Raw genomic sequence first — 18,856 nt, forward strand, 5'->3', positions numbered from 1 at the left:
CAGATTGTGAGGCTAAAAGCACATCCCATTTAAAAAGCTATAGTTTCCTTTAGACTGCAATGGCTTTGTGCCCTATATTTTAAAAAGCATGTGGCTTTGATTAATTGAGTGGCAGTGAAAAAAGTTGTTCTCTAGGGTGCCTGGAGGTTTTATGATAATCTGAATGGGTTCTCTTAAACGGAGCGTCCCGACACTGAATTTACTGCACAGCCCTGGCACCCCCTCCCCTCAGGGTATGAGATAGCAGCCATGTGACACCTTCAGTTTATAAAAACAAATAAAAGAACAGAAACTCTCTCCCACCCTCCCTTACAGTGCCCAGATCTCTAGGATCCATTGACACTTCTTCATTGAGTCCAGGGTTCTGATTGGTTAAATTCTCTGAATGAAGCCAGTCAGGAGCGCCAGTATCTCTGCTATGCTGGGCCATCATTTTGTTTCAGTATTTCTAAATGTAGCTCTATGGAGTGTTTAATAGTTATGGATGAAACAGCAACAGTGCACAGCCTGGACATACTCAAAGGTAAAAACTAATCCAAAAAATACAGCGCCTGCGTAAATGTCCTGTTCTATTGAGACATTTCAGTCAAAATTCTTTACAGGCATCCTACAATATGTATGGGGGGGGGGGGGGGGGGGCTGGTGTTCTAAAATATTAACACAATCCAACATTCAGCTTGGAATAAGGGTTTTAAGAAAATACAAATTTATTAAATATGGACAATGCAGATAGATCCATTTTAGTCAATCAAAACCCTGAACCTGCCGGCCACAAATCTTTTACTGGGGTTCTCAGGCAGAGGGCAAAGGTCAAGCAGGAAGAAAGGAAGAAAAAGGGGTGTAATTCCGGAAGGGGAATGAACTGTCTGCATTTCATCAGGCAGAGCCGCTACAGAGGGGTACAGATTGAAGGAGGATTGGGGGCTCTGTTACAGAATGGTACAGACTGAGGGAGAGTTGGGGGCTCTGTTACAGATTGAGGGAGAGTTGGGGGCTCTGTTACAGATTGAGGGAGGGTTGGGGGCTCTGTTACAGATGACTGAGGGAGGGTTGGGGGCTCTGTTACAGACTGAGGGAGGGTTGGGGGCTCTGTTACAGATTGAGGGAGAGTTGAGGGCTCTGTTACAGATTGAGGGAGAGTTGGGGGCTCTGTTACATTACACAGGGATACAGATTGAGGGAAAATGGCAGGCAGTTTGAAATGAGTTTACTTGTACAAATTCAAGCTTTTATCATTTGTGTTTTTTTACTTCTTTACATTTTACTTTTTTTAACAATTAAAAACACCATGGAGATGACATACTATTTGGTTTTCTTTCTAAGTAGATGTTTCTCATTTTAAATAAATGCATATAAATAATTTCTCTTTTTTTTTTTGAACCCCCACCTGTATGTCTTTTCGTTTCTTCCATTTGTCAGTTCTTTGAGTATTTAAAGGTTTTTTTTTGTATTTGCTTGTTCCCATATGTTGTTTCCGCAGTCACATTTTGAAACTCCTCCCCTGCAGTACAATTGGTCCAAGATCAGATCAGCTACACTTCTTTATGGTTCACTGACAGGAAGGGGAGTTGTCTCTGTGGGGACCTCTGGGGTGGACCAATTGGGTCTCAGCAGGGGTGGGTTTGACCACACCTCCTCCTCTTATAGCCGGTGACATGAAGCTGGCTGGGAGGACCGGACTGCAGTCCTCACACTTCCTGTGAGCCTGTGCCAGCACCCTGAGCTGCTCGTGAGCAGTGTGGAGCAACAGCGCCACCTCCTGCTGCTGGCCAGTGGGTGGTAATGCAGCCGGGGAGCGCACAGAGCTGAGAGAGAGGGCGGAGCTCCCTGGTGCTGAGGCACAACTCCTGCCCCTTCGTTCTCTGCTCGTTTGCATACAGGAAGGGTCATCAGGGCCCTGGACAGAGGGGATTATAGGGGTGGACCAGGCTTTCTGGGGATCTAGGCTGCACTGCAGTTCAGGCTTGTCCCCTCCAGCCCCTGCAGTAGAAGCACAGAGGGGGGGTTGCATATTTAAGAAATCTTGGGGGTGTAGTGGGGGGGTGCCGCTTACTGAGTAGTGCCTGTGTAGGGAAGAAAAAGAAGGAGAGAACGTGAACAATCAAGCTGCACACGCTGTAAGAAAATGAGAGATGAACGACAGGAGTCCATTCAGACCAGCAGTGCTCATTCAGTTCCTAGTTGATTATTGATCTTGAACAACTGTCAAGTTGGGTCTAAAGGATCCCAGGGATTCACCATCAACAACGTGTTTAAGTAACCAATTCCATACCCTCACCACTGTGCATAGTGTCTCCTACCCTCTACAGCCTCTTCAGCTGTTTCATTTGAGGATCGTGCTGTAAAGCTGTTTCTTTTATTGTATTGATAATGATAATCACCAGGCAGAAATATGCTGGTGTTTTCATGCTGATAAAGCTTCAGGCATTTCCCAGCAAAAACAAAAGAAGACTGGGACATGGGTGTCCCTTGCCATGGAAAACGACCCCTTTTAAATCAATGCCAAAGCAAATTAACATCAAACTACTCGCAGACACATGGAACCACTTTAGCGTCAATACAAAAACAACTGTAGAATTGTTCTTGGTCAGATCAAGTTTAGAAACTATATAGTATTTGTCACACAACTTAAATCTTGAATATTTTTCTTAACAATGAGAGAGCTATGAATATTTCAGCAGAGGCATACCAAGTGTTTGAAGCGCAGCATGTCAAGGATTATAAATAATTACACACAGATTATTTGTTCAAAGCATGGCTGAGCTTTCATGAGGGTTTGATTTCCGTCCTACTCAGTAAGTGAGCTGCACTCATCTGTGAGAGGGACCAGAGCAGGTTTGCAGATAATATCATACCATAAGTAATTACATTATCTTTAGTCACAACAATGACATAACAGGCTAGGAGGCTTTGAGCAAACAATATTTGTGTAATCATTCAAACATTCAATACATATTTAAGACTGCGTTTTATCTTTGCTAATGGTGTTGTTGTTGATTTAGCCTTCATCAAGGATGTGTACAAACTGACCCACGTCAAATACAGAACACTAAAAAAAGTCAATTCCCAGCACACCTCTCTCAATCTGGAAATTGCATTAATTATTATTTGCAATCATGTCTTTGTTTAGGAAGTGCACAGTTCAGGAATGTTGAAGAGGTATGCTATTTAAACTTCAGAGATTCTGATCGCACTGGTTTGAAACTTGGCCCTAACAGACTAAACACTCGCCAGTCCCTTTGAACACTGATAAACTCTCTGCTGTGCTCGAGGATTCTCAGAGTGAACAGAGGTCAGACTGTACAGATCGAAGATGGAGCTGGTGGTTTGGTTCAACTTTAATAATATAATGGATCGTTTCAGGAAAGCATTTGTATGTATTTGTTTTCTGAATGGCAGCACACATGTGCATGCTGGCAGTGCAGCGCAGGGCCACTCCATTCCCACTGTGCCTCGGCCTCTACTCCTAGCCCTGCTTCCTCTGCAGACTGTACCCATGGCAACACAGGCTAGCAGCAGGCAGAGAGAGACCAGGATGTAGGTCAGCCTGCCATCGAGTCAAATACTCCCTGTCTGTGTCAGAGTCACTGGGAATCAATCTGCAGCAAGATATCAATACCAAGGTATTGACCTACTCATAGGTTGGACACCCTGACTATTTTCTGGGGTTCCACCTCTTCTTTTACAAGGATTTACTCCATAAACCCCCATTGAGACAGCTCTCAGCCCTGCGCCAATAGGAAAGCGATCCTCTGCCCTGCCCCTGTCGCTCACCCTTCCTGCACTGCCTCCTTCTCTGATGGCTCCGCCTCCTGCAGGTGCTGGTAGGCGGGCCCAGAATCCTTGGCTCCTCCAATAGGGTTGAGTCTCCCACGCGGAGGGGGTGTTGTCTTGCGAGGGGCGAGTCTGTGTGTGGCTTGGCTTTGCTGATCAGGGCTGTGAGACAATGAGCTGCTCCTGCAACACACAGTGTGGGAGTTGGGAACTACACACAACACAGTCAATGAATTACACACAGCGCAATCCAGGAATTAGACATAGCACAATCCAAGAATTACACATAGCACAATCCAGGAATTACACATAGCGCAATCCAGGAATTACACACACCAAAATCCAGGAATTAGACATGACACAATCCAGGAATTAGACATAGTGCAATCCTGGAATTACACACTGCGCAATCCAGGAATTAGACATAGCACAATCCAGGAATTACACATAGCGCAATCCAACAATTACACATAGCGCAATCCAGGAATTACACACACCAAAATCCAGGAATTAGACATAACACAATCCAGGAATTAGACATAGTGCAATCCTGGAATTACACGCAGCGCAATCCAGGAATTAGACATAGCACAATCCAGGAATTACACATAGCGCAATCCAACAATTACACACAGCGCAATCCAGGAATTACACACAGCGCAATCCAGGAATTACACACAGCGCAATCCAGGAATTACACACAGCGCAATCCAGGAATTACACACAGCGCAATCCAGGAATTACACACAGCGCAATCCAGGAATTACGCACAGCGCAATCCCGGAATTACACACAGCGCAATCCAGGAATTACACACAGCGCAATCCAGGAATTACACACAGCGCAATCCAGGAATTACACACAGCGCAATCCAGGAATTACACACAGCGCAATCCAGGAATTACACACAGCGCAATCCAGGAATTACACACAGCGCAATCCAGGAATTACACACAGCGCAATCCAGGAATTACACACAGCGCAATCCAGGAATTACACACAGCGCAATCCAGGAATTACACACAGCGCAATCCAGGAATTACACACAGCGCAATCCAGGAATTACACACAGCGCAATCCAGGAATTACACACAGCACAATCGACAAATTACACACACACACACACACACACAGGATTTGGAAGTTACATAAACACTGGATTTGGGAATTACAAAACACAATATGGGAATTATAATCTCAGAACACAAAACAGGAAATTACAAACAGCACAATCTGTGAATTTGGGGCATTTGGGAATTACACACAGAGCAATCCAGGGATTACCTCAGTAAATAACACAACACACTGTAAATACACTAGGAATATCATGAAACACAATCTGGGGAATTACTGTATGCTGAAGATAAACACAGAACACTATCCAGCAATCTGCAATGAAGACACAGCTGAATCTTATTATATCAGGGCAACACAGTCTGGGAGCCACTGTATAACAATGACAAGAGTTTGTTCTTGCATGATATGGGTTTCTTGATGTTACTCGGTGGACTAATGGTAGCACTTAGATGCATTCTCTGCTGCATTTTTCATGATGCATTTAGCTAATGCACTTTACTATTACACTTGTAGACATTACCTTGGTTTTTAGTAATGTGATTTGGAGTTGCAACCCACTGATGCATTCCCTGTATTGGTGCTTGGTAGATTTGCAATGTTGTATTGCAGTACTTTAACATGTTTGCACTGTGGAACTCCTGTCTGAATCTGCTGCATGAGAAACTGAACCAAACTGCTTGTCAGAATCACAGAACGGTGGAAAGTCCAACAATTACCCAGGATCACACTAATTGTACCCTTAATAGAAGGACATCACAAACGATTAAAACATTAAGTAGAGTAACTAATGGATCTATTACAGCAATAAACCAGATCAATCACACTGTTCCAAAACTATAGCATAGTGCGCTACAGAATTGGATCTGTCAGCTGCTAGTCATTGCTGATTGCAATATTCCTTCTTAGGAAATACTATCTTCTTCATTCTCTTCCCCTAATTCCAAAAGTGAATCCCATCTTACAGTTTAGCTGTTCTGTGACAAGCTCCATGAGTAAAGATTGATGACGTCATACAGTATCTGTGCCAGTGGCACGCAACACTTTGATCATAGACAACTGCGCATTGCTGATGTCCTACCTGTGCTGTTTCACCCTCTGCGAAATCCTGGTGTTGGGGGATCGGCCTCCTGTGAACCGTGTGCCCCCGCCGTGCGAGAAACTGGACTCATGAACACTGCCCCCTAGTGCAGGGAAGGGCACAGGAGCCTTGCAGTACTGTAGAGAAAAACACAATTTGGTCACAAAGTGAAAAAAAAAACCCACTGCTTTCAATAGGAAACATATAATGCCTTACAATATCCAAGCACAACATCATTAGTCATAGCTGATCACAGCAGACAATGGGAACGTTTTCATAATGCATTATAAACCATTACCAAGGCACTCCCATTGGGGAAGAAAGGTCTAATATATAGAATTAAAAGCTACTTTATTGTTTTTGCTCAATGTGTTTTGGAACTTCTTACTATACGCTAATAAACCGGGGTGGCTTTTGAATAGCTGCTGCAGATTTGGGTCATAACAACAGCAGCCACCCCTCAGAGAGGAATGGTACGGCCCTATTGTTGCACTTGTTGAGAGAAACGAATGACAGGAATTTTGGATGACTGGGTTGTTTGAATGCGTCAGAGGAATTGACTGTTTAAAAGCTCCCATTCTTCACTATGCTCAGCTTTCCTCTAATGGAGAATTGAAATGACCCTTCAGACAACTTCAATCCACAGACATCATATTATCAAGAGTACTCTCATGCACCTTTGTTCAAGAGTGCGTTTTTCAAGACTGATCAAACAAAAGCATTAAAAAAACAGTTAGAATCTACCGTGAAAAAAACTAGACTAAACTACATCCCTCTTTCACTAGACCACCACACTGCCTGCCTCTTCCAGTTCATCTCTCCTTTCTCAGCTCTAACCCCTAGATCACACTGCCTCCCCCTCTCCCTCACAATCCTTTAGCTCTAACCCCTAGATCACACTGCCTCCCCCTCTCCCTCACAATCCTTTAGCTCTAACCCCTAGATCACACTGCCTCCCCCTCTCCCTCACAATCCTTTAGCTCTAACCCCTAGATCACACTGCCTCCCCCTCTCCCTCACAATCCTTTAGCTCTAACCCCTAGATCACACTGCCTCCCCCTCTCCCTCACAATCCTTTAGCTCTAACCCCTAGATCACACTGCCTCCCCCTCTCCCTCACAGTCCTTTAGCTCTAACCCCTAGATCACACTGCCTCCCCCTCTCCCTCACAATCCTTTAGCTCTAACCCCTGGATCACACTGCCTCCCCCTCTCCCTCACAATCCTTTAGATCTAACCCCTAGATCACACTGCCTCCCCCTCTCCCTCACAATCCTTTAGCTCTAACCCCTAGATCACACTGCCTCCCCCTCTCCCTCACAATCCTTTAGCTCTAACCCCTAGATCACACTGCCTCCCCCTCTCCCTCACAATCCTTTAGCTCTAACCCCTAGATCACACTGCCTCCCCCTCTCCCTCACAATCCTTTAGCTCTAACCCCTAGATCACACTGCCTCCCCCTCTCCCTTCACAGTCCTTTAGTTTTAACCACCAAACAATGACGCTCCCCTCCTGACCTCCCAGTCCATTGGTTGGTATATTTCAATAAAGTAGCATACAGGTGAATAAAGTTAAGCAATGCAAAACTGCAGTCAAGATGGCGACACCAATGTGAATTCTATATTTATATTTATAATTCATCCACTTTTGAAGAAGAATGAGGATGTTAGCCCTGGTGTTCTAGAAGACTAAATCCCAATACTGTCACAAAAGCAATAATAATAATAATAATAATAATAATAATACAAAGCAATCCAGTGAGAAGACACTCACACTCTGAGGCCTGAAGGTGGATTTGGACATGAGGCTAGAGGTGTTGAGGCTGTAGCTCTTGAGGCTCTGGCTTTCTTTCAGGTGAGCTTGGAGCTTCTCCTTCCGTCTCCTGGGGAGAAAGCAGCTTTAGCACAGGAGTGCATAACAATGTTTTTAAGTCTAATGTGCTTCATATATTAATTGAGCATGACTGAGCAGAGGAAGAACATGCAAGATAATAACATCAATATTAAAACAATGGAACGCAGAACGGATTCTATAAATAAGACATTTAAACATTGAATGCTGAAACATGATGTTCCCCAATACAGCATTGGTCCTTTTTATACATATAAATAAGACCAGGGAACAAGTTCAAAAGCGAAGGCAAACTATCTAAGAGAAATTAAACAATTTGAACAATATGAAACTTACAAGAAGCAGTGTACTGTAGCTGCAGGAAAGAGATGTTCAGTTATCCAGTCTTGCTGGTTTCTTGACAGTTTTATACTGTGTCACATACTGTCTGAAGAGGCTACCCCACTGAGAACTGGCTGGCTGGCTGCGTTGCCCCTCCCCACCACCAGATGGCCCCTTACTCACTTGTTGCGGCAGTAGAAGGCGACACAGAGCGTGCCCAGGAGACTGATCCCAATCGTGATGCAGGAGATTGACAGCACCTGCCTCTGGTATACCTCCTTACTCTCTATACATAGGAATGAGAGAGAGAGAGAGAGAGAGAGAGAGAGAGAGAGAGAGAGAGAGAGAGAGAGAGAGAGAGAGAGAGAGAGAGAGAGAAGTATTAAAACATTTGCCACTCTCTGTTAATGGAATGGTAAAATGGCAGCAGGGGACAGCTACAGAGGCTTGTGACAGCAGTGTCAGGCAGGGGGTGTCTCGACCCCTTCTCTCGTTCACAAGGCGCTCTGTATCTTGGGTGAGTGGCTAGGAAAGTGTCTGAATCTTCCAGGCCCTGGAGAGCTTTGTTATTTCTCTTTCAAAGTGAATATTAAATTGGGAGTCCATTATAATGAATTACTTTCGCTTGTTTCCCCGGGCTGTGTGAAATGAGTTTACTGTAATTAGTGAAGTTGTTCCTGTACACTGTAACCAGGACAATGAGGACTGGGGGACTAGGGATGTGTGAGTGAGTGGAGTGTCATCTTCTGTGTCAGTGTTGTGCTTCTATGAGCTGTGAGCCAATGTTGTGTTTCTGTAGTTTGTGACCAATCAGGTGCCATCTGCAAACAAGAGACAAACCCCTTCAGCAGGCAATGGAATGATTATCTATCTGAGGGCCGATATCAACCAGTAACCATGCTGTTCAGACTGAGATGCACTCACACTCTCTCTCTACCAGAGATGCCAACTTTGTAATTTAAAAATCAAGAGGCACCAAATCACAATACACTTTTCAGATGAGGATACACCCTAAAAGCATCACTAGGTTAAGCATCTTCTCTCTCTCTCTCTGAAAGAGTTATGATAGTATGTGCCTGATTAGACAGCACTAGGAAGATGACTGCTGCAGAGGATTATATCAAATAGGGTCAATCAAAGCACACAATAACCAAAACCTGAATGCAAGCAGGTACTGCACTGTGGAAATTGTGCTTACAGGTAGAAAGCTGTTGAGCTCACAGTGTGTACCAGGGAGATGTCCATTGACATGGTGCTGAAATCACTGAGCATAGTCTACTGCCTGCCAAAAATCGTTTTTCGTTTTTATGTCACTTTGCCAGTGATAAAGTACCTATTTTTGTGTCAGTAACTATTTCTGTTCAGAGAGTGGGTGTGTGCTGTTTACTGCATTGACTGTAGCTCCTGACTTCTCAGTGCTGTGGGGTGGATTAAGTTTGTTCCTCACTGGTGTGGACAGACCACCCTCATCCCCTCCACTGCCCTGTCTTCCCTTCACTCTATTCCACTCTCACCTCCTACCTTGCCTCTCCCTCTTTCCCCCTCCACTCTCTCCCCTGCCCTCTCAACTCTGGCCAGTAAGGGAATGCCTAACAGCAGGTTAGACTAGCATGCAAAACTAACACGTAACTCCAGCAGATATAAAGTAAGAAAGAGATAGAAAGTTATCATCTTCTGCTCACCCATAAACTCAATCCCCAAGTGGTCTGCTGCTCCAGAGGACAGGATTGAGAGAAGGATGAAGGAGAGAAAAAATAGGGAGAGTCTGTTAGATACACAGATAGGTCTATTCTGTGAGCACCGGAGGGCAGAATGAATGCCTCTGTGTTCTGCAGGGTGACTTGAAATGTCCGGTAATCTGTGGGGTAGAGAGGAGAGGGAGGGAGAGCAGAGGCAGAGGAGTGGGGAGATAGAAGGGGGAGGAACGGGGAGAGAGGAGGGGGGAGTTTGTGCCACTGTTCTGATTCCAATTTGAAAGTAGGGCAGACTGAGGCAGACAAGCAACGCTTTGTAACTTCAAACTCCGATCACATACAGTGACAGACATGGTCCCCTGATCCTGTGATAAGAGAGAGTGCTGCAGCCTTCTGTCTGTCTGTCTGCCTCTCTGGGGGTCTGTGTTTCTGTCTAGCTGTCTGTATAGCTATCTATCTACATGCCTGCATGTCTGTCTGCCTGCTTATGTATCTGCCTCCCTGCCTCTCTGTATCTACAGTACCTGGCTGTCAGTCTGCTTGTATGTTTGTCTACCTGTCTGCTGGCCTGCTTGTCAGTCTGTCTGTCTGTCTCCCTCTTTTTTCCCCGCAGTGTATTCAAGAGGCTGTGTTAGAAGTTCTCTCATTGAAATCTATTTCATCCAGCCGCAGGAATAGTTCAGAAACAATCTGCCATAGTCTCTGGATTAGTGTCTCGTTTGAAATGACTCTGAAACGTGCTTTGTGAGTGAGCAAGCAAAGAAATGGGTGTGTATATAAAGGGGATAGAGGGAGACTCACTCATCTCCTTTACCCTCCCTTACCATCTCCACCCCTCCTTTCCTTTCTGAGATGAGATACTGGGAGGGAGGGAGGCAGTGTGGTCTATTGGTTAGAGTTGAGAGACTATTATGTAAAACACACACGTACACACAGGCAGTTTTTTTCGCAGCTTACTACCAATTTTAATTTAAGACAGAAACAATTAGGATTACTAAGAAGAAAAGGTGCAGACTATTTATCATTAGAATGCTGTGTTTTGAAAGTGCCAAGAGGAAATCCTGTCCTTGTTTGTCTCTCCCCTCTCCCCATCTCTTTTTCTGTTTTCCACAACTACTCTCAGAGTACATCAGATATGAAAAAAGATATTAAAAATGCTACACTGTGAATTAGGATTCCTGCTGCCTCTTTCTTTTCCCCTCAAGTCTTTCCTCATACCCTTTGATCGCAAAACCTTCTATTTCTGCCATCTTAAGAGAACGTCTCTGTATGAGACTGAAATGCATTGAGGATTCAGTTTCTCCACTGTCTCTACTTCTGTGTGTCTATCTGTCTGCTCATCTGCTGTATGGATCCATACTCCACAGCCTCAGCCCAGGCAACATTTGTTTCAGCGCAATTGCGCTCCCTGCCCAGCCCTCTTCCTGAAGGTGCAGTCATCTTTATAAACAGCACTAAAGCAAATTGAAAACTGGCCTGAATTCAGAAAACACGAAGCAACATCAAACTGTTAGTGTGTGCTCCTCACATCGCTGTGTTTAAACAGCTGCTGCTGTCAAGTGCTCTCTGGGTGGAGTGGGTGTTTAATTCGACACTCACCGCTCACCCTGGGGGGTGCCACACAACCCTCTCACACACTCAGGGGTTATAATGACTGGCCTGGTTTGTGTAGCGAGGGCCTTTCTTCCCTCTCAGTGCCTCACAATCCTTGATAAAAATAATGAATACAGGAATTTATTTACATGTTGTCATATCCTTTTAAGGGATTTCATATCATCTGCATTGCCCTACGAATATGGTATTTCATTTCCTGTCTGATCAATGTCCTATTGTGTATGTGTTGCCATTCAGTATTGTTTTCATTGCTGGGATTCTTCACTAAACCATCCAGCCTCTGAAACGACTCCTGAAAGCTGAATTTCTACTATGAGCAGTTACCTCGAGTTGTTATTACTGCCCTGTTTGTAACTGTGATTTTGTATAGAATTTTTCCATAAGCTAACTCACAGTTGTCACAGTTGCAGAGGAGTTGGACATTAAACAGGTTGGAAATGTAATATCTGGAAAATATAGATGGTATCCTTTGAATACACCCTTTTTAATACCTTCCTGACTGTATCCCTGCCTGTATCCCTGCCCATATCTCGATGTTCTCTTGCCTGTATCCCTGCCTGTATCTCTGGCTGTATCCCTGCCTATATCTTGATGTTCTCCTCCCTGTATCTCTGCCTGTATCTCGATGTTCTCCCTGCCTGTATCTCTGACTGTATCCCTGCCCATATCTCGATGTTCTCCTCCCTGTATCTCTGCCTGTATCTCTGCCTGTATCCCTGATTGAGATGTAGCTGTGGGCCCCTCTCCAGGTCTCCAGAGCTGGTTAGCGGACTGCTCATAGGTTGTCGGACCTTGGACTTCAGAAGATAAAATTAAAGTTAAGATAGAGCTAAAGTAGACAAAAACAATACAATGCAGTCCCGCAAGGCTCAATACCGACAGATCAGTGTGCGCTGAAGCGTTGGAGAGGCCAGTGTCAGTGTTACAACATTCTCATTACTCACCCAGAAGACTGCTGGTTCATATTAAACAGAATCACACCTGTGTGGTTTGAGCTCAGGATGATGTGAGCTGTGTGCTGAACAGGAAGAAACATGAACAGAAAGAAACAACACAAGAATCCACACAATATTTAGCTGATGGCAATGCAATGTGCTTTTGAATGGCTACGTCATCTCACAACGCAGTTCAAATTTGAACCCAGTGTCTCAAAACTAGCCTACACCCTCCCTTCCTGTAGGAAACGTTGCTGATATTTGTCTCAAGGTTTGCTTCCATCCTTATGAGGACACTGGTCAATATTTTCACTAATTGCATTAAATGGTTAGTTGTTGTTTATTATTCTTTTACCTTTGCTTTTTATCTGTCTGAGAAGTTTGGAGTTCTTTTACTCCTCCAGTGTTAAATTGTAATCATTATCTGAGCCTCACAAATCCTAGTTACAGGCTTCTCTTGAGTACTTCTTAGTTTTGATGTCGTGACATTTCAACTCTGCTGGCCAGCCGAGTTGAAAGTTCACAGCATCACGTGATTTCTGTGGAATCATGAAGTACTCACAAGGAACCGGTAACTAGGATTGTACATTCCAGGGGGATTCTAATACACAAATAAAATGATGAGTTCAATATTGGACAAATAGCACTCAAAACCACACACGATGCTTGTAAACATCACAATAGGGTAAGACAAAAATGAAAGAATTAATCGAATTGCCTTTGAAGCTGCTTACCCTTTACCCTTATTTAACAAGGATGAGTCTGCTTTTAAATGAAGAGCCAGCTAGAAAGAGCAAAGAGCTACCTGTTGCTCTATCAGTGAAACGAGGATAATGACGAGAGCTGATCCTGCATCGTTTCCTGATGCTATAGGCTTCGGCTGCCAGAGGCTAGTCAGTGCAATCAAAAGTGTTTCAGTGCTTTTTTTCCAAACCTGCCCAACCTCCTAAATTCTTGTCGTGTGTCAGTGGTCACTAGGGGATTGTGGGATTGTGTTGTGTTTTGTTTTAAACAAACTGGTGGTATCAAATACATTTAACCAGAGGCTCCTTAGAAATAAAAACTAATCTGGTTAACAAACAGCCAGCTTTTGTCATTGTGTTTGTCATGAATCCAAAAAAAATAAAAAAGGTAATGCGACTTCAGAATTTTTTCTTATATGCCAAAGCAGGATGAACATTGTTCAATTTAACAAAGTCCTCTGTTTTCAGTGAATAAAATAAAGTTTAAGAAAAAACAATAAGAAAATGTCATGTGCGTGCTTTTCCTATATGAAAAAGAATCAGTCACAATGGTAGCGATTTTAACGGTCACTTTCTTCTCTACAAGCACTTCCTTTGAAGCCAGTTTGGCTGCATCAAGTATGAGGTACAGAACCTTAGCAGAAGCAGGGGAAAAGGGGCAAAAGTGACCCCCTCAGAGACCCTGCCCTGGCTAAAACATGCCTGCCACTCCAAACCAACACCCACAGACATGATATAATGACCTAGTTAAATGAAGTGCAGCATGCTGAGGAAGTGAATGTGAGTATGTGATTGTCAGTGTTTGTGTGATTCGTGTCCACGTGTGTCTGTCCCTGTGCAGGTGTCATTGTATGGTATCACTGCTGCAGTGCAGTGCTATTGAGCGGTGACTCTGAAAGATGAAAAGCTTTCTTTCTGTTTCATTCTGTTCTGTTCTTGGGCTGGCTCTGCTGTTTCAAGGTCTATGGAAGTAAATGCACAGAGCCTTGTTCGGGAGAGAACTTAAAAGTTTCTTTGACTGAAAGGGAGGAGAGAGGAGAGAGGGAGGGACAGAAAGAAGAGAGAGAAAGAGAGACACATTCCATAGCTATCATTTTGTAGATTTGTATATTTTGCAGCTGAAAGCAGCCAGCACAGCCAGCTTGGGGAAGAGAGAATGCCTCTTTGGGTGAATAAGGGACCTATCACTGCGTCAATCAACTGGGAGTTAATGGATACACCCACAGACTTATTGCAGCCTCATCGAAAAGAGCAATGCTGCTCACTCCAGGACTGCAGCCAGGAATGTAAACACAGCCACCAAAGCTGGGCTAATTAAAAAACAATAGCAAGGTCTGATACATCTCACAGGTATTGGTATAGCCTGTTTACCTGTGATACAGAATTGTTAACGTGCCATTACCTACACAGTGAGCTCACTGGTATTTCACATATGAAAGGCACAATGGCACGTGTACTGCAGAGCGTCCAGGAAGATGTTTACAATGCAGAGCGGCTGCTGAGCATTGCCACTGAAGAGTGCCAATCCCAGGTCAAGGATAACCCTCTGCTTCTCTGTAATAGGCTTGAATTAAACCTGTCATGTATACACAATACAACCAACATGAGACCCTGGGGCTAGGGTACTAAACAAGTCTGTCCTCTGTGGCTAGCTGAGCTTCTCTTTCTAATGACATCAAGGCAAAACATACGAGAAAGAGTCTGTCCCAGGACTGCCTGGAGCTGGAGGGCTTAATGCCTAATATTTGGTTATTAGGATTTATTTCTTGTCTGTGTTGCATAAAATAAGGCGAGGATATATACTGTGAAAAATCCTTATTTTATTACTTTCTTTAATGCAGCATCAGCATAAGATGGTAGAAGGGAACTAGCATTTTCAAGGGACTAAATGAGAAGAAGACATAACTGATCAAAAGTAAATATAGGGCATGTTCTATCACTTGTTATTATAAAAGTATTTTCTTTCTGTATTTTATTATTTATTTGGGGATAAGCTTCATCCTTTAGTTAGACATACCAAAGTAATTTAATTAGACATATTGAATCTTCAAAGGAAATAAACTATAGTTAATTGTAATGCAATTAATTATAAATTTAAAAAAAAAATCTAGTACTGAGATTTGAATTTTGAGCAGAACAGAATATGGTTCTACTTTAAAATCTGATTTAAAAAAGGAAGTATAATCCCTCCCTCCCTTCCCAGTGACTACATATGCGTTAGCCAGACCCTCAGAAATATGGGTATATTGTGTTAGACATGGGACACATTCATAAAGTTGTTTATTTGTGCTTTGGTAGCTGTAGAAAATGAAGGAAATGTGCTGACGAGAGCTTTAAGAATCGAACCTGGGGAGTATTAGACTCCGTGTCCCACCATGTGTGCTTTACATATATACTGTATGTCATACACGAGACACATCTGCTTCTTCCATGTGTGCAGTGCGAGGATGGCCACGCCTGTCCTACCCCGTGTCAGTAGCCAGGTATAATTGTGCTGTTTGCTTGCCCTGTGTTGTGGGGTTAAGCGGACCTCTCCTCTCTCTGCCAGCCCTTCTGCCTGCCTGCCTGCCCGCCTGCCTGCCCGCCAGCACTGGAAGCAAACCAATGGAAGGAATATGATTAACCTCCCAGCAACCCGGTTGGCTGTAAGCGGCCTTCTTACTGCAAAGTTGGCTGATAATATTCTTCACACTACGGTGCTCCAAAACAAGTTTATTCTCCAGAAATCGATGACCATAAAAAAGAATCTGCTGTGGCCAGCCGAGCAGAGTCTCACCTGTTTCAGTGGGCAAATTGAATCAAAATGCCAGCTTGGATCTTTGTTGAAATTGGCACAGATCAAACAGCAGCAAAGCTATTGATTTTCAGCTAAGATAAAGAGAAGGAAAGCAGGATGGCTCTGCATAGGGAAAGCAAACAAACACTGCATGGAAAGCCGTGAGCATCACAAGGTTTGGACTTCACTCACAGAAGCAGCACAGCATTGCAACGCTCAGCTTCAGATCCACTTTGAAGGGATTTGGTCCCTGAAGTATCAAGCATCAAACTCCTGATGCCAGACCATAAAAGGCATGTGTTTTTATTTCTTAATCCGTAGAGCAAGCAGCTCTGAGCAATAGTAGCTGGGGGAGGAGAGCAATGCTTAGGGTCAAGTATCAGGTATCCCTAAGAAATACAGCTTCCTCGGGCTGCTGTCTGTGAACCACTGGGAACAGGAGAGATTCTGGGCCATTCATCTCAGAAACGATATTTCACCTCCAAAGAAAAGGAAATAACAAACCAACACTGTTGTATTGGAAACCCAACAAATAAAGCATTTTTTTTCTAAATTATTAATACTTAAAACATGATTAATAATGTACTATTTGCTGTATAAATCTATTAGCAGCATTAACAGTTAAAAAAAAATTATTCAGAAGCGGTAAAACATTTAAAAAAATATATTCAAACATCATTAACTTTTAAAACACATACAGGGTTTGAGTGGTTCAGTGGTTAGAGAAAGCGCAGGGCTGTGGTATGGAAGGTAATGGGTTTGAGTAGATCAGTGGTTAGATTGCTGGGCTGCAGTGTGAAAGGCAGTGGATTTGAAATGCTCAGTGGTTCAAGAAAGCGCTGGTCTATAGTGTGGAAGGCAGTAGATTTGAGTAACTCAGTGGTAGAGCGCTGGGCTGTATTGTGCCCAACATATTGGAGGTTCTATAGAGATAACAGAGCTATAAGTTCTACAGTAATGTACACAGTCATTTGTATTGATGAAAAGTATAGGTTATCAGCCATTCATGTGCATTCTGTGGTCCTAAGTAGTCTTGTGTTGCACAGAACAACAATCATGGTCATTTTTTAAAACACCTCAAATCAGAAATGTAGCTTTTAGAAGCAGGCCCAGTGGTTGAAAAAGAACAGTTTTGCAGGAATAGTTAGTAAGAATGGCAGTCAATGCTCCTGGCAGAAACCGCAACAGAGAATCATGCAGAACACATGGAAGAAGATAGTTACTGTGTATTCCTCAGTAAAATCAGTGACATACAGACACACACAGCAAAGCAGAGGAAGGTGAGGGAACTTACTTGGGTCGGAAAGGATGGAGTCGGTTTTCGGGAGGAACTGGTCGCAACGAACCCCCTGGTACCCCTCTTTGCACCTGAGAGAGAGAGAGAGAGAGAGAGAGAGAGAGAGAGAGAGAGAGAGAGAGAGAGAGAGGAGAGCAATGTTCAAGATATTAAGACAAAATAATCTTTATTCAAGCAAGCAGCTGAGGATAATTGCTTAAAAATGTCACTGTCAGATTAACTGCCGGAGAGATACCTGAAAATTACCTGGTGTTACATTATAATTAGAGACATAGAGGAGCAAGAGAAAAAGAGAGAGAGAGGACTAGGGATAGTGTGAGGGTGAGGGTAGTGCTTCCACAAACATTTCCCCACATGCTTATACTGCACTTTGCATGTCCTGTGCTTTACCTTGGTTAATCATGCTTAAGCATTGCCATAAGTCTCCATGCTTTGCTTTATTACACCTTGCTTTGCTTTTGTCTTGGTGAGGTGAGGTAAACTTCAATAGAACGAGGGTCATTCTGATGGTTATCATCTCCCTGCCTGGAGAATGGAATCCCAACAGACATACCAGCTTTCCTATGATGCGGAGAGCAGAGACGGAGAGGAGATTCCCTGGTGGGAGCTCGGCAGCGTGCCATTTATTCTCAGCCTGCATGCCTGACTCTCTCTCCCAGTACCCTAATCTGCCAGCAGCTTTCAAGAGCGCCTTTTTTGTCCTGCCGATTAACAAGACGACACTGATTTACCAGTCTCAAAAACAAGCAACCAAAAAAAGTGCAATCTGGCCTGTAGCAAAGCTGGAAGGAAAAATTGCTATCATTTTAACACATCCAGAGATTGCACAACTGGGAAATGGCTAGGAGTATTTACACGCTGGATTGTGTTAAAAAAGTCTTAACAACAACAAAAAAAAAACCCCTGGTGAAATACTATAAACCCTGGATCTCGCTGGCTAGCTGAACATCAGACCCTGGGTCTGATGGGCAATCCAAACTCTCAGATAAACCACCAGAGCATGGATCTATCAGGCTGACTGAGCCCAGCTGTGAACACGACGACTGCTTGCTTTTACTTCTCCAGTGAAATTCTCTGCTTTTCTCTTCCTGATTGGGATTTCATTTTTTTACAGCTGGTTTAATCGAGTTGGAATTTCAATAAGACTTGCAGAATCAAGTTGTTACAGAATGGAAATCTGAATATCTCTCAAAGAGGCAAAGCTGAGTGCTGGCTAGGTCCTAATCAGAGTCATAGTCACTGCAAATGGGGGATGGAGAACAAGACAAAGGGAAACCAGATTCAATGGACTGCTATCCATTAATGGGAAAGACTTCTAATTGTTTTTTTTAACCTTGCTACATATTCCTTTATATTACCTACAGATTGTAGTATGGAGGCCATATTGAGCAGTCAAAGCAATACCCACCTATGCAGCTCTACTCTCTAGCAGAGACAGGCAATCACGCTGGGCTGTGTGATGGTGGAGTTTGGTTTGTGATTTAGACAGAAATCCACTGAGGGCTAGGTTGAGATTGCCAAACTAATATCTCGACAATGGTAAGGAGCAGAATAAAGTCCTTTGGAATATGTTCTAATGGGGACATAACTTAGGCAGTCACAGTGCAGAAAGAAGTCACTGACAGAGCTCTGTTACACAGCAGCCCCAGTGCAGTGTGGGAGTTTAAGTGCAGGCTGACCACATGTGAACCAGTACA

The 18,856-nt window shown here is 43.6% G+C and overlaps 1 protein-coding gene across 1 annotated transcript in view; it reads right to left on the reverse strand.

The window, feature by feature from the left end:
- Positions 1 to 1,080: 1,080 nt before the first annotated feature.
- The window catches only part of LOC121325152 (pro-neuregulin-3, membrane-bound isoform-like), a 116,438-nt gene continuing 98,662 nt past the window's right edge, over positions 1,081 to 18,856 (reverse strand). The window contains exons 4-10 of the mRNA XM_041267467.1: positions 17,157 to 17,230; positions 9,783 to 9,809; positions 8,284 to 8,386; positions 7,702 to 7,810; positions 5,930 to 6,066; positions 3,775 to 3,957; positions 1,081 to 2,063 (exon numbers count right to left, since the gene is read on the reverse strand). Of these exons, the coding sequence (XP_041123401.1) occupies positions 1,550 to 2,063; positions 3,775 to 3,957; positions 5,930 to 6,066; positions 7,702 to 7,810; positions 8,284 to 8,386; positions 9,783 to 9,809; positions 17,157 to 17,230 (1,147 nt within the window). The 3' untranslated portion in view covers positions 1,081 to 1,549. The remainder of the gene's footprint in view (positions 2,064 to 3,774; positions 3,958 to 5,929; positions 6,067 to 7,701; positions 7,811 to 8,283; positions 8,387 to 9,782; positions 9,810 to 17,156; positions 17,231 to 18,856) is intronic.

This window comes from Polyodon spathula, chromosome 13 (genome assembly GCF_017654505.1).
Source record: "Polyodon spathula isolate WHYD16114869_AA chromosome 13, ASM1765450v1, whole genome shotgun sequence".
In the NCBI taxonomy this organism is placed as follows: domain Eukaryota; kingdom Metazoa; phylum Chordata; class Actinopteri; order Acipenseriformes; family Polyodontidae; genus Polyodon; species Polyodon spathula.